At 40.3% G+C, this 12,971-nt stretch overlaps 1 protein-coding gene across 5 annotated transcripts in view; it reads left to right on the plus strand.

Moving 5' to 3' along the window:
* The window catches only part of ctnnd2a (catenin (cadherin-associated protein), delta 2a), a 234,914-nt gene that overhangs the window by 131,666 nt on the left and 90,277 nt on the right, over positions 1 to 12,971 (plus strand). For 3 of the 5 annotated variants that reach the window (XM_069151523.1, XM_069151526.1, XM_069151524.1), the window contains exon 12: positions 4,844 to 5,219. In XM_069151523.1, the coding sequence (XP_069007624.1) occupies positions 4,844 to 5,219 (376 nt within the window). The remainder of the gene's footprint in view (positions 1 to 4,843; positions 5,220 to 12,971) is intronic. The other 2 variants (XM_069151525.1, XM_069151527.1) reach the window with 1 other exon arrangement.

Raw genomic sequence — 12,971 nt, forward strand, 5'->3', positions numbered from 1 at the left:
AATTGACTCTCTTCATTGAATCAAAAGAAAGGTTGCTGTTTAAATCACATTTTATTCATTCTTTGATTCACTGTTTATTGCTGTGTACATTGTATATTACATCTGTGTGTGCCCCTCGTCACCTTCTCGTTCTTAGCAAACCATACTACAGTTTCACTGCCTTCATTAGACCAGAGATTGAACTGTCATTAAGTCAAGTGAAGTGTGGTATCTATCCATTTGTCCTATTTGGCGTGTTGCAATTACAGTTTATTCAGTTTTAAGCTATAAAGTCACAAACATTTCCTCATCTTGTGACACTGATGTGAATGTGAATGCTGCAAATGTTCTTTTCAAAAGTGACATCATGCTACTGCAGGCAAGCAAAGCTCACGTGTACATGATCTATTGACAGCAAAGCAACTCAGTGGCTCAAAACAGACATAACAAAATCTCCGAGACAAAGTACATTTAAATTATTATGGCAATTAGCAAAAATAAGATTTTGAGAAATGAGATGAACAGCAAACTTCAGAAAACTATGTTTTATTAGTATGTTTCTGCCATACATGTGTATCACATGTAGTGGCTGAATGGGGAACATTTAAGTTTGAGAAAAAATAAACTCCTCTTTTTCTGACATTCACTATTGTCCCCTCACAGCATGAACATTTAGCAGCAGCCACTGGCCTGGAGCCCCTGCTGTGTCTAAGTGGCACACTTGGAGAAACTCAAGGCACCTTGACCCATAGCAACAAGTGTCCTACAGCTTCCACACTATAAAACATTGTATACTTGATAATATTGAAAGTGCAAGGGAGGGCATTTGTGTGCGTTTTGTGCGGTGTTTGTGCATGTAGGTCTTCCAATGCTTCCAGCTCAGGAACATCAAGAGCTGTGTGCTGGCCAGGAGGCTCTCCCAGGGATAAACAGAGGGAGAAACTAATCCTTACTCTCCTCCACATCCAAGCAGTGCGTGCGTGTGTTTGTGAGTGTGTTTTGGTCTTTGCATGTGTGCTTCATCCATGGCTACTGCTGGCAAGGTTGTGAATGCATGCTGTTGAATGACCTTAAAAAAATGAGAAAAAGATGTGTTACAGTCATCCATGTTTAGTCCATGTCAATCACTTGCATATTTGTAAACCCATGTTTGTGCGCTGGTGGCGTCACTGTGAGTTTGTGTATCTGAGAGAGATAGAGGCTCTACTGAGGGGTTTTGTGTAATCGTGCTGAGCACTGAAGCGTGTCGAGAGAAAGGACATGTCCTCAGCTCTGATCACATAGTCTACTACAACCACAATAGAGGGAGAGCGATAGAGAGACAGAAGGGTGTGAGGGAAGAAAGGGAGCAAAAAAACATGAAATGATTTGATGATGGACAGAGGATGGCAGACAAAAAAAAAAAATGGAGGCAGGGAGGGAGTACGCTACAGTTAAAAGAAGGGGAGGGCAGTTCAATTCAAAGGGGATGTTTCAAAAGAAATGCGTGAGGAAAAAAAAGATGGATGGCGGTAAAGACAGAGAGGGACACATCTAGAGGAAAGAAGCAAGGAAAGAGAAAAGGGCATGGGAGTGATGGAGAGAAAGAGTGACAGAGACAGAGTATGACCAAAGGAAATGCAGTCAGTGATGAAAGAATGAGAAGTTAGGATGGACATGGAAAGCTTGAAGGATTGGTTTGATCCCCCCCTAGTCTTTTTCCCCGTCTCTTTCTCCCACCCACCCTATTTCCTCTATCTCTTGTACATTCAGCACGGGCTCCCAAGTCGCAGCAGCCCAAAGAAAAAGTCCCGGCGTGCTCAAAGCGAGGTGGCCCCTCAGCCGACTGGCTAATTGCAGAGGTATCACTGTGTCAAACGACTAATAGAGTTTCCCTTCCCTTCGCTAATCTGCCAGCAGGAGCGCAGCCACGATTTGTTTACTCTTCGCTGAAGCATGGGAATACAAAGACCCACCCGCCTTTTTATTTCCTCTAAAACACAATTTCACGCTGCCAGAGCGTAAGGTGTGCATGTGTGTGTCTACTGCTATACGCACACGCGGCACGTTTCATGATTTGTTTAATATTTCATGAAACAGCACAGTGAGTTTGCCTTGTGCTGGTGTTCAGCAAATTCCTGAAAGACAAACTCTCCCACTGATACCTTTGTCTTCCTATACTCATAAGGACCTTTCATCTATTTGATCATTCCATAACCCCAAATACAAACTTTAACTTGAAATGACATTCTTAACTTTAACCCTACATTTGATTTTGTCTAATCTGAAAATATACTCCTAATTTACACAGTCTTTGCTTCTAGTTTGGTCAAAAATGTCTTTACTCCAAAGGTCTACCACCCCAGTTTGTTCTCGAAAGGAAAGGAGTACAAGAATACGCACAGTGAGAAACAGACATAGAATGATAAACAGGCACCCACATCCTGATTTGCCAGGCAATATTGGCCCCACAGGTCAAGTCATTAGTCAGAACACACCATTACCAGAGCAAATGATAAATTCAGCAGCACACCATTTACTTAAAGTAGGAGAAGAAAAGAGGGAGAGGAGACAGAAAGATTGAGTGAAAAGGAGAATGAAATGCATAAAGAGGTGTGGGCAGGCTGAATACAGAATAACAGAATGTAAAAATAAAAGGAAGGGCTCAAAACAGTAATTTGGCGGAACATTTTTGGGGGGATTTCGCTATCTTTATGTTCCCTAACATCGCTCTCTATCACTCTTGCTTTCCTTCACTTTCCTATTTCAGCTTGTAGCCAGGGACAATCCCATTCAGTGGTCACAGCACAGACTATAAAAATAATTTGACTGGACATTTTTTGTGTTTGTGTGTGTATGTTTGTTTTTTCCTTCTCTCTTCTTTTCACTGTTTTCCCACCCCCACTTTTGCTCTGAGGTTTGTTTTATGTGGGTCTCACGTCTCTGGGTGAGTGCACACTGACACTGGTGGTGTTAGCCTAAAGCCCCGGCTACTAATGAGACGTTCAGAAAGACAGACACACCACAAACACCATTTAAAGAGTACAGAAAAGACAGGGATTTGCTTCTGATGGGAGTAACTCTGCTTCATTACCCTGCTATACCCTCTGTTTTATGCGCCTCTACTGTCGCTCCCTCCATTGCCGCTTGTTCTTCCTTCTCCCCTCCGTTGGCTGACTCTTTTTTTTTTTTTTTTCTAAACTGCAGCTCTATCCCTCATTTCTCAGCTTTCTTTTCCCAGGCTCTCGCTCTGTTTCTCTTTCCCTGCCTAATTCTTTGGATCTTTCTCAAATTTAGGGCATCAGTAGAAGAGCTCACACAGCCTTTAGCCTCATGGGCATTGCATAGCAGAGTCTGAAACTTGACTTTTTTCGCTGTCTGGTTGGTAAAGGATTTTCGGAAACCTGATTTTAGAGTCAGGAAATAAAAATATGCTAATGTGGTTACATCATCCACAAGGTTGGTTGTGACGCCCATCGGACAACCAATAGAGTTTACCAGGCATGGTGTGAATAATTTAAATAAGAGCTTTGGAAAATGATTGTTAAGGAATGGTTTAATCTGCTTCATGTAACAAACAGGTTGGCCTGATCAGGTGTGTGTGTGTGTGTGTGTGTGTGTGTGTGTGTGTGTGTGTGAGAGAGAGAGAGAGAGAGAAGACAGCGATAAAAGGGTTGTGAAGGTCAAGTAAATGCCAGCACTCAAGACAGCGCTAAAGAGCAAGTTTGTTGGTCACATAACGATGAGACCCTCAACCTCAGCACACACTCGTATTCACGAGCCTTAAGTTGTCTTGTTAATTTTCTCCACAGACTGATTTAGCATATTTATGTTGCGTGTGTAATCTGGTTTGTGTGATTTTTTTTTTTTTCCCCATCCAGACACGTTGTAAAGGCTAATTCTCCTTGTGAGAGGAGTCTCGCTGGTCTGTGCTAAAGCTTTAGTTAATCACGTGGCCACATATTGATTTCAAGGCTCTGCGATTTATCGCTGACTCCCCAAAGAACACGTTTATGGTGTTTTTGCATGTGTGTGTTTCAGTGTACATACACCTTGGTTCTAATGACAGATGAGATGGATCCCCCCCTCACAGAAACTCTGTGTTTTTACAGCCAGGGAAATGAGGGTCCCAGACTCACATTAAGACCTTGATATATCACAGATCCCGCTGCTCCAACACAACAGGGAAGGAAGGTGACAGTGACTGTGCTCCTGCAGGCTGCTTTCATCCTCAAGCAAATCCCCATTCAATTTCCAAGTCACTCTGAAGAGAATTGGCTTCATGTTTTGTTTCTTTATTTGTTCATATTTTAGGTACATTTTGGTCCTTATTTCTCACCAGGCAGATGTCTCATTGTGCAGAAAAAGTTTCCAAGGTTGTCCTGTTGCAACTCACAAAGAGACTTCGCAGCAAAGTATGCAATTTTCATTGCAGTGGAATGACGGGCTAATGAGTCATCTGTGTGACAAAGCTAATATGGTTTGTAACCTCTGTGTTGTGGAAACTGTTGAGTTTTACAAGGCCACTGTTTTTTTGAACTATTTTGTCATGATCTCTGTGCTCTGCAAAAATTACACGGTTTTAATACGTCTTAGTCCATAAATTATAAAAAAATAAAAAAAAATATCCATGTATTTGATGGTAAGTTTTTCAGTGTATTTTATGGCATTCTTTGTCTGAAATCATGAACTCAAAGTTGTGTACAAAACTTTTTTTCTCTCTTTTAATCATGGGCGGGAGCCCAAATTTTTTTTATCTATCTATATCTAGTTGTTTTTTTCAACAACCTGTTCATTTCTGTGTTTGCCTCTGCTTTTCCTCCCGTGCTCGTGTCCTTTCCCTTTTCGCCTCCTTTCCTTCTCTCCACCCCTTCACTCTCCTTAGTAGACCTGACCATGCGTGTCCATGACCAGGTCCATGACCTAAGTTATGTCCTCTGTCCCTACTTTCCCACCATAGCACCCTCCTCCCCTGGTGTCGACTCCGCCCCTTTGCAGCGCACAGGAAGCCACGGCACAGGCACAGGAAACTACAGCCGCGGCGGGAACAACAACTATGCCACAGTGGGGCCAGGCTACACCTCCAGCGGAGGTGGTGGAGATGTATATGGCTCAGATCCTTATGTGGCGGATCCCTACCGTACCCTGCAGTACTGCCCCTCGGTAGTGGAATCACCCTACAGCAAGTCTGGACCTGCCCTGCCGCCCGAAGGCAGCCTGCAGCGCTCACCTTCCATCGACTCGATTCAAAAAGACCCCAGGTAGGATGAAAGGGGCGATGTGGGGTGTGTGTTGTGTGCATGAGGGTGTGTGAAGTAAACACCAATTACATTTCATTTGTATAGAAGATGTCACATTGCCACACAACAAAAGTTGAGCCAGATTGAACTCTTTTTTGTTTTTGTTTTAAATACTGTCTTTCCTCATATGTGCAAAGAAAAAACAACTAACGAAACACTGTGTTACTCCAGTCACGCACAGTTTGCTTTTGGAGCTCTTTTTCTCCTCCCTTAGTGTCATGCTGTGTGTTAAAGAGCCCTACTGGGCTGTGATCACTTCCATCCTCTTGTCTCCGCAATTAAGCAAAGCTCACTCTCCCTTCTTTATTTATAATGTACATATTTCACAGGACTCTTGATGTATAATTCCTTTAATTACTGAACGAGAGGGACTGAGACGTGTGGATCAAGTCTCAGCAGCAGCTGTCAATCACAGGAAGAGAGAAATAATAGGAGACAGAGATGAAAGAACAACAGAGAGTGAGTGGGAGAGAATTATTAAAAACAATGGCAAGGAAAGACAAAAAATGATCGAATGACATGTGCCTAGTCAGATGAAGGTATAATCCCCCGCAAGATTCTTCAGCCTTATGAAGTTGTATGAAGTATCTCACTAATAATGAGGCGACGGAGGTTTATTTTTAATGTAGTGTGATTGACAACACCAATTACTTCTAATGTTCCCACGCGGTGACTGGTGTACTTAATTTAGCAAATAATACAGAATTCCCAAAATGTTTATGTCATCTGGTCATTTGTTGACTGACATTTTGCTTGTTCACTTTTTTAAAAGGCAAAACTGTCTTATGTTTTTATATTCACACAGTTTCTCACAAAGTTTTTGAACCATTTGTTGTTTGCACTCTGCACAGTTTGTGGACTGCATTTTATTGTTTGTATTCCCCCTGAATACAGCAAGAGGCAGAGCAGCAATAACAGTATGTTTTGTTTTGGGTCAGCTGTATCTGCACCAGACAGGTTTGTGACAAAGGCAGATTAGTCAGACAGCAACAACATAAACCGTTGTAACAGTAGCTAGAAAGAGACACTGGGAGCAAGATGTGAACCCAGGTCACAGATTGCAATATCACACCAAGATATTAATAATGGGAAAAAAAATACTAGCGCCCGAATATGCCAATCTATTGATATAGCTGGACAGATTAAATTGTTGTTTTCATACATTGATTTGTTTGTTGCCATTCATCACTGTGCAGTATAGAAGAGAGTCTTTCAATGTTTGCTGTCTCTACTGTCTAATCCGCTAGAACAAAGAAAATAAAAACGTCTAACATGTAATCACGTTATATTAGTTCAAATATGAGACTGTAACTCTGTGTGGATATTGCATACACTTTTTTTCTGTTTCATCAAAATTTGGCCTCCTTACATCACACCCACATTTTTCCAGAATCCTAAACCCAGAAGGAAAGAGCTAAAATATGAAATATAGACATTCGGAGTGAAAAGTAAACAGAGATTCAGTTTGCAATAACACAATTCACCACAGGCTCAGTGTTTGATACATTTTATTATCTTTAAAAATGAGGCAATGTAGGAGTTGGTTTAGCAAATAGATTTAGTTTACAAACCCACTCAGGCGTACACAAACTGTTATTTTTCCTGTCCTTGCAAGAAAGTGTTTATTATCAGCCCACTGGAGTCATTAGCACACTTACTTCTATGCACAAGTACACATAGGAGATCACTTTGTTTACATCACTGCTTCAGGCTTCATACACTTTGCTGCACACATCCAGACAGAAATCTTATTAGTCCTCCTTTTACACCTCATATTAGACAATGCAACAATACATTTTAGAAATGCAACCATTTTGTACACAGTTCCAATTCAACACAAAGCTCTTGTAGTATTGAATGCTCCCTGCAGAGTTTAATACATTTTTATTTAATTAGAAGTTACAAAGATATTCATTCAAATTTCAACTACATTCACCGAGGCCTGAAGGTGTGAACATGCTTTAAACTCAGCTTGTTGTTTGCTTTTCATCTAAGACAGCCATGATCTCCACAGGTAGCCAAAGTGCATAAAACTAGAAAAGAGAATGTAGTAATGAATGGATTTCCATAGCAGTACAATGTTTTATTATCTGAATCCCAAATACCATATCCCCATACATGTGAACACATTGTTCTACATCCAAATACAAAAAGACTATTTTAACAAACTTAAATAATCCTATGTATTATTCTGAGTTATTTTGAGGCCGTTGAAATACAGCAACATACTAGTTTGCAAACAGTACTGATTTATAGTTTTGGTTTTTAAAAAGGCCAGAAGAAAGTCCTGGGGATTTAAAAATGTCCACTTACTATATGACTATTGAGATATATAATTCTATAAAAATATATATACCCCATGTTTATATAACATCTCCTGTCAATTTCCTGTTGTTCAGTTAATCTTCTTTTATTCTATCCTATTATGCCCATGTAGTGATCTCAATATTCATCTGAGTTGTTGTGAAATGTCTTTAAATATCTAATTTTGAATCTCTAAAACCTTTCTGTGTTTATATTCAATCATCTTACTGTACTTAATATCATTGAATTGGACCTACAACGTGTGTTCCATTTCCCTTGTCAGGAGGTTAAATGGCCTCCTACTCAAACTTCACTCTCTCCCTTGTTGTAATTGGATCTAGTTGAGCTAACATGAAGTGCTAAATGGGTTAGCAGATATTAGAGACAAGGAACTCTGAGTGAGGGCAGAGGTTATATCTGTGTGTGTGAGAGAAAAAGAGAGAGAGAGGGAATGCAATGTGTATTTAAGAGGAGACGATGTATTTTTATCGAAATGTCTATGCCCAACTTGCATTATGCGCATGTTCGGTAGGCATGTTCGGTAGGCAGTAACACAGTTTGGTGCTATTCCAGTTGCAGAAGAGTGAGTATAGTAGGGCAGAGGTGATGACAGCGACACAAAGAGAAAACTCAATAACCGCTAATGGATGGGAGTGAGGAGAGGAGGAAGAGAGGGAGAAGGATAGATAGAGGGAGGGAGGAGGGAGGGAAGATGGAATTATTGAAGATGAAGCTAAAGAGGGGGAGGGCTAATGCGCAATACTGGAGAGGAGGGAGAAAGAGTGGGAAGTAGAGACGGTGGGAAATAAAGAGAGGAGGAGCAAATTGTAGGGAAACAGAAAAATGCAGAAGATGAAGATCAAAACAGAAGGAGGTGAATAAATAGCTCTCTCTGGGAAGAGACATTCTCACTTCTTGAAATGAATATTAAAAACAATGTTGGCCACCAAATGATGAAAAAAATGTTGAGCACAGACTAGCAGAACCAATAAAAGAAGCATGGTAAGAAAGGAAGGCAAAAAACAATAATGAAGGGGAAAAAATAAACTAGTTTTTTTAAATGAGGGAAGGAAGCGCAGATAGACATTTGTTTAGGGAATAAGACATACCTTGAGAGATTGAAAAAGAAGAAGAAAGAACGGAGGAAGGGAATGATGCAAGGCTTAGAGGGAGAATGAGAGGGAGATGAACATTAACTCAGGGAAGATGGGACCTAAGGAGGGTGGGGGCCAGTGGTTATTGTTCAAAGCTTGGAAGCTTAGGAGCCATGTAATAGTGTGAGAAACATCATAAAGGGAGAGTTACAGAAGGTGAGGGGAATTCACTGGATTAAATACTGACAGGATTGACAGGAGGGAAAAAGTCATAACATTGCGATCAAAAACAAGACTACAGTATTGTTTCAACTGTGGGGATGTGCTTGACTTATCTAATCAAACACTCAATCAGTCTGAAACGTAGACACAGCACTTCAAGATAAGATAAACCAAATTCCCCTCATTTAAATTAAACGCTCTTCATCTGCATTTTCTCCTCACATCCAAATATATTCACCCAGCAACAATGGTTGTACTGATTCAATACAGATTGTTTTCTTTTTTTTTGTTTTTAGCACTTTGCATTTGAGCAATACTTTTACCAAACGCATAAAAACCAAGTACAAAAACCTTGCATTTCAAGCAAACTCCCTGTGCCCCCATTATTTGCAAGATATAATTGAGCTGCTGACATGAAATTGCTATTTACAGTAGCCTGATATGATGTGATGTGATGTGGTGTGACATGTCATTGTCACTGCTCGCTATTTATTGTCAGTGTTTGTTGGCTCACAGCCTGAACACATCACTCTATTTTTGGAAAATCTGCAGTGGTCAGCGGTGACTGTAAGCATGCCTGAGTGTGTGTGAGTCTGTGAACAAGTAGCGTGCATTTTTGTGTCCAAGGCTGTGTCAAAGGACACTTGTGTGTGTGTGTGTGTGTGTGTGTGTGTGTGTATGTCTGCCTAAGAAACAGAGAGTGACAGAGATATTATGCAGTGATTGCTCTTCTTGTCACTTGTGTCCAGATTTATTCATATGCACTTGTTTGTGTGTGAGTGTGTGAGTCCCTGTATTCCCTTCTTGTGACCACTCTCTGTTTGTGTAAGTGCATTGCTCTGCGTGTTTGGATACATATGGTTTATGTATGACTCTACAGATAGAATACCTGCTTTAGATGGAAATTGAGGCAGTGGAAGCCTGTGTGTGCGTATACGTGTGTGTGTGTGTGTGGTAGGTCTTGAACATTGGATTATATTCAAACAGGGGATCCCATACTCACTTAAGTGAAAGTAAGACCCACTCACATCCACAGTACCCAGTTTACCATACGATGCACCTGGGGATTTTGTTGTGTAAACTGGAAGCAGATTAGGTTACCATGCTGTTTATGGGGAGTAGTGGAGGAAAATGTTGACTTTAGTCGGGTGTTCTCTTGTAGTAGTGTAGGTAAAGCCCACTTCCTTTTACTTCTGCCATCAGGTTTTTCTTATTCTTTTCTTTTGATTGCTAGATGACTCCTTAAATAGTTTCTCCCTAAGATTACAACAAAGCTGTAGGATGTCAGTAAAGAGTGCTTTTCGCTTTATTCCCATTAAATTGGAATAAATTGTGCAGTGTCTCAAATATCAACACAAACTTGGCACAAACTATGTTATCCATCGGCAGTGTGCTCGTATACCCTGTGATTATATCCAGAGTGGGAGGAAGCTAACAACAAAGTGTCAACTGTTTGGAAGTATTTCAGACTAGTGCCGACAAGTTCTCCAAGAGGTGGCGGTAATACTGCCATTATCTTTGTATTTAGTTGTTAAATTTCGTTTTACAAAAATAGCAAGGCAATGTTTAAGTCAACCCTGATGTTGCCTTCCACAAAAAAGAACAATTGTCTCTCACGGTGAGCTCATTAATTAAATACTGGTATTGGTTCAGTACCCTGTATCAGCCAAGATACATAGTTCTAGTCAGATTGATGCTTCCATTGTCATAAAAGGAGTAGACAAGTTCGACTGGGTTGAAATACTTCAGCACAATGGACAGCGACACAAAGTCACTGGGTCATGAACGTTTCAGCACCATGGACAGAGACACAAATTGACGAGGTCAGAACATTTTAGCACCATCAAAAAAAGTGTGACTACTGCTGCTCAAGTAATACAACTATTGCTACTGCTTGTATCAATTGTTCTAATTTTGACTACTGTCTATACATAGCATAACCATAGCAACCATGCAATATTTCCTAAAAACCTTTCACTACCATGCTATTAACATGAATCTTAAATACAGAACTTTCTGCTCTGTTTTCTGTTTTTACTTTTTCACTGGATTATTACAAAATACAGAGCTGACTGGGTGTCTGTATTACTCTGTAGACACAAAGGCATCATATTCATCCATTTTACAGTTGAATTTCAAATAATTTCTCAAGCCTAGGATTGCACATTGCTCTTGACCATTTTACATGAAACATGCTTCAGAAATACTTTTCTGGTGAGAAAGAAAATGCCTTCATTTAGGTCTTCAGTGATTTTCATATTAGTTAATCTCCCTTTTAAGTTACTGATTCATTTATTAATTGCTTTGTCTATGTGTATGAAAATAATCAACATGCTTGTTCAAATTTCCCACAATCTCATGTAGCATCTGACTAGCAGTCAAACACTCAAAGATATTAATTTTAGTATTATGTGTTAATAGTGAATATCAGTATTTATATGTCTCTTGTCCATGTACTCTACATGTATGAATCTATGAAACAGGGAATATATTGAAAGGAGCACTTGAGAAGGAGATTGAAAAATGTTGTCCATTTTCTGCCTGTTCCCTGCCTTTGGAGGATAACAGAAGGGCAACATGGATGTTTAACCTCACTGTAAACAACTGCTCAACTGAAAGACAGACAGGGCTGGACAGAAAGGAGAAAGGTCATCAGTGTGTTTTTATACTTTGTTATTTATCTGTGTACTACATCAGACATAGACAAATGGAAGAAGGAGAAAGAAATGAAATGTCAATGGGAGATAGATAAAGACAGATAAAAGGATGGGTTGGAGAATGGGTGACTCAGGGATGGAGGACAGTAAAGGTGTAAAAGGGACAGTCACAGGGTGAGCAAGGGATTTAAAGGGGGAAAAAAAGGAGATGAAGGAAGAGTGAGAGACAGATAGAGGAGCGAGGACACACTCTATTGGCTCTCAGCACGGCCCAGGGGTAATTTCCTCTCCACATGAGAAATGCATGCTGGGATATGGAATCACCTCCAAGGGAGGGTAATGATGCATTGCCAGAACCTTGGCCTGAGGCACAGCTGTGTGTGTGTGTGTGTGTGTGTGTGTGTGTGTGTGTGTGTGTGTGTGTGTGTGTGTGTGTGTGTGTGTGTGTGCGCGCGCGCATGCATGCATCTGTATCCTGGCCGTCATCCCTGCCTGTTCTGGGTAAATTGCCCATTGTAGTTATTTTCTTTTTCAGAGGTGGCCTATCTGTTTGTGCGTGTGTGTGTGTATGTGTGTGTGACCTTGGGATAATAACAAAGCTGTGTGTCTGCCTTCCTCCCTGCTAAGGTGAGCTTCATCCCAAATCTGTGGCCTGGGAGATACAAAGATGAGCAAAGAGAGAAAGTTTGATAAATGTGGATGAGGCTTACACACACGTGTATACACACAAACATTTAAATAAATGGAACAAAAAATGGCATACACATATGTGGAGGTAAAGGCTAACATTTAGATGTGTTAACTGTTGAGTGGTTAAAGGATATTTTCTCAATTTGTGTGTTTTGCTTGTGATTTTTGCAGTCGACAATGAATCAGTCATGTTCTTTGGAATTAAACATTGAATTGTTGCTTTTTATGGTAATTACTGTCACTGACATTTCTTGGATCAACGCTTATCAAACCTTTTACATACGTCCACGGAAGCAGACAAACACATGCAAACTAATCTATAGGGTGAGAAAAAAGGTTAATCTGATTTTTCAGCTGCTTTATAGTCAACAGAAATGTGGCAATTGACACTTTCCATTCCTCCTCCTCCTCCCATCCGCTCTGTCTCCTGACACTGGTGGCATTTGGGAGGGATTATGGGAAAATGTCACACCAGCAGAATTACTGTATATATCTTCTCTCCTCACCACGCCTCACTTCACCTTGCCTCTTCACTAGCTCATACTTGAGAGCAACACAGCCTAACCATACTCTGCTTGCAGACCTGATGGTACACTGGTAGAAACAAGGGATAGATATAATTTTAACAGATTGTTATATTGTTAATCTTTATGTAATATGTATTGAAATTAATATAAAAACATTCAATTTAATTTTCACCGACTATAATTGAATCAAAGTCGTTATTGCTTTTATACTTGCTTTTA

The sequence above is a fragment of the Embiotoca jacksoni genome, unplaced genomic scaffold, assembly GCF_022577435.1.
Source record: "Embiotoca jacksoni isolate LCO1_2020_lvr unplaced genomic scaffold, fEmbJac1.0.p SCAF_17, whole genome shotgun sequence".
Lineage (NCBI taxonomy): Eukaryota > Metazoa > Chordata > Actinopteri > Embiotocidae > Embiotoca > Embiotoca jacksoni.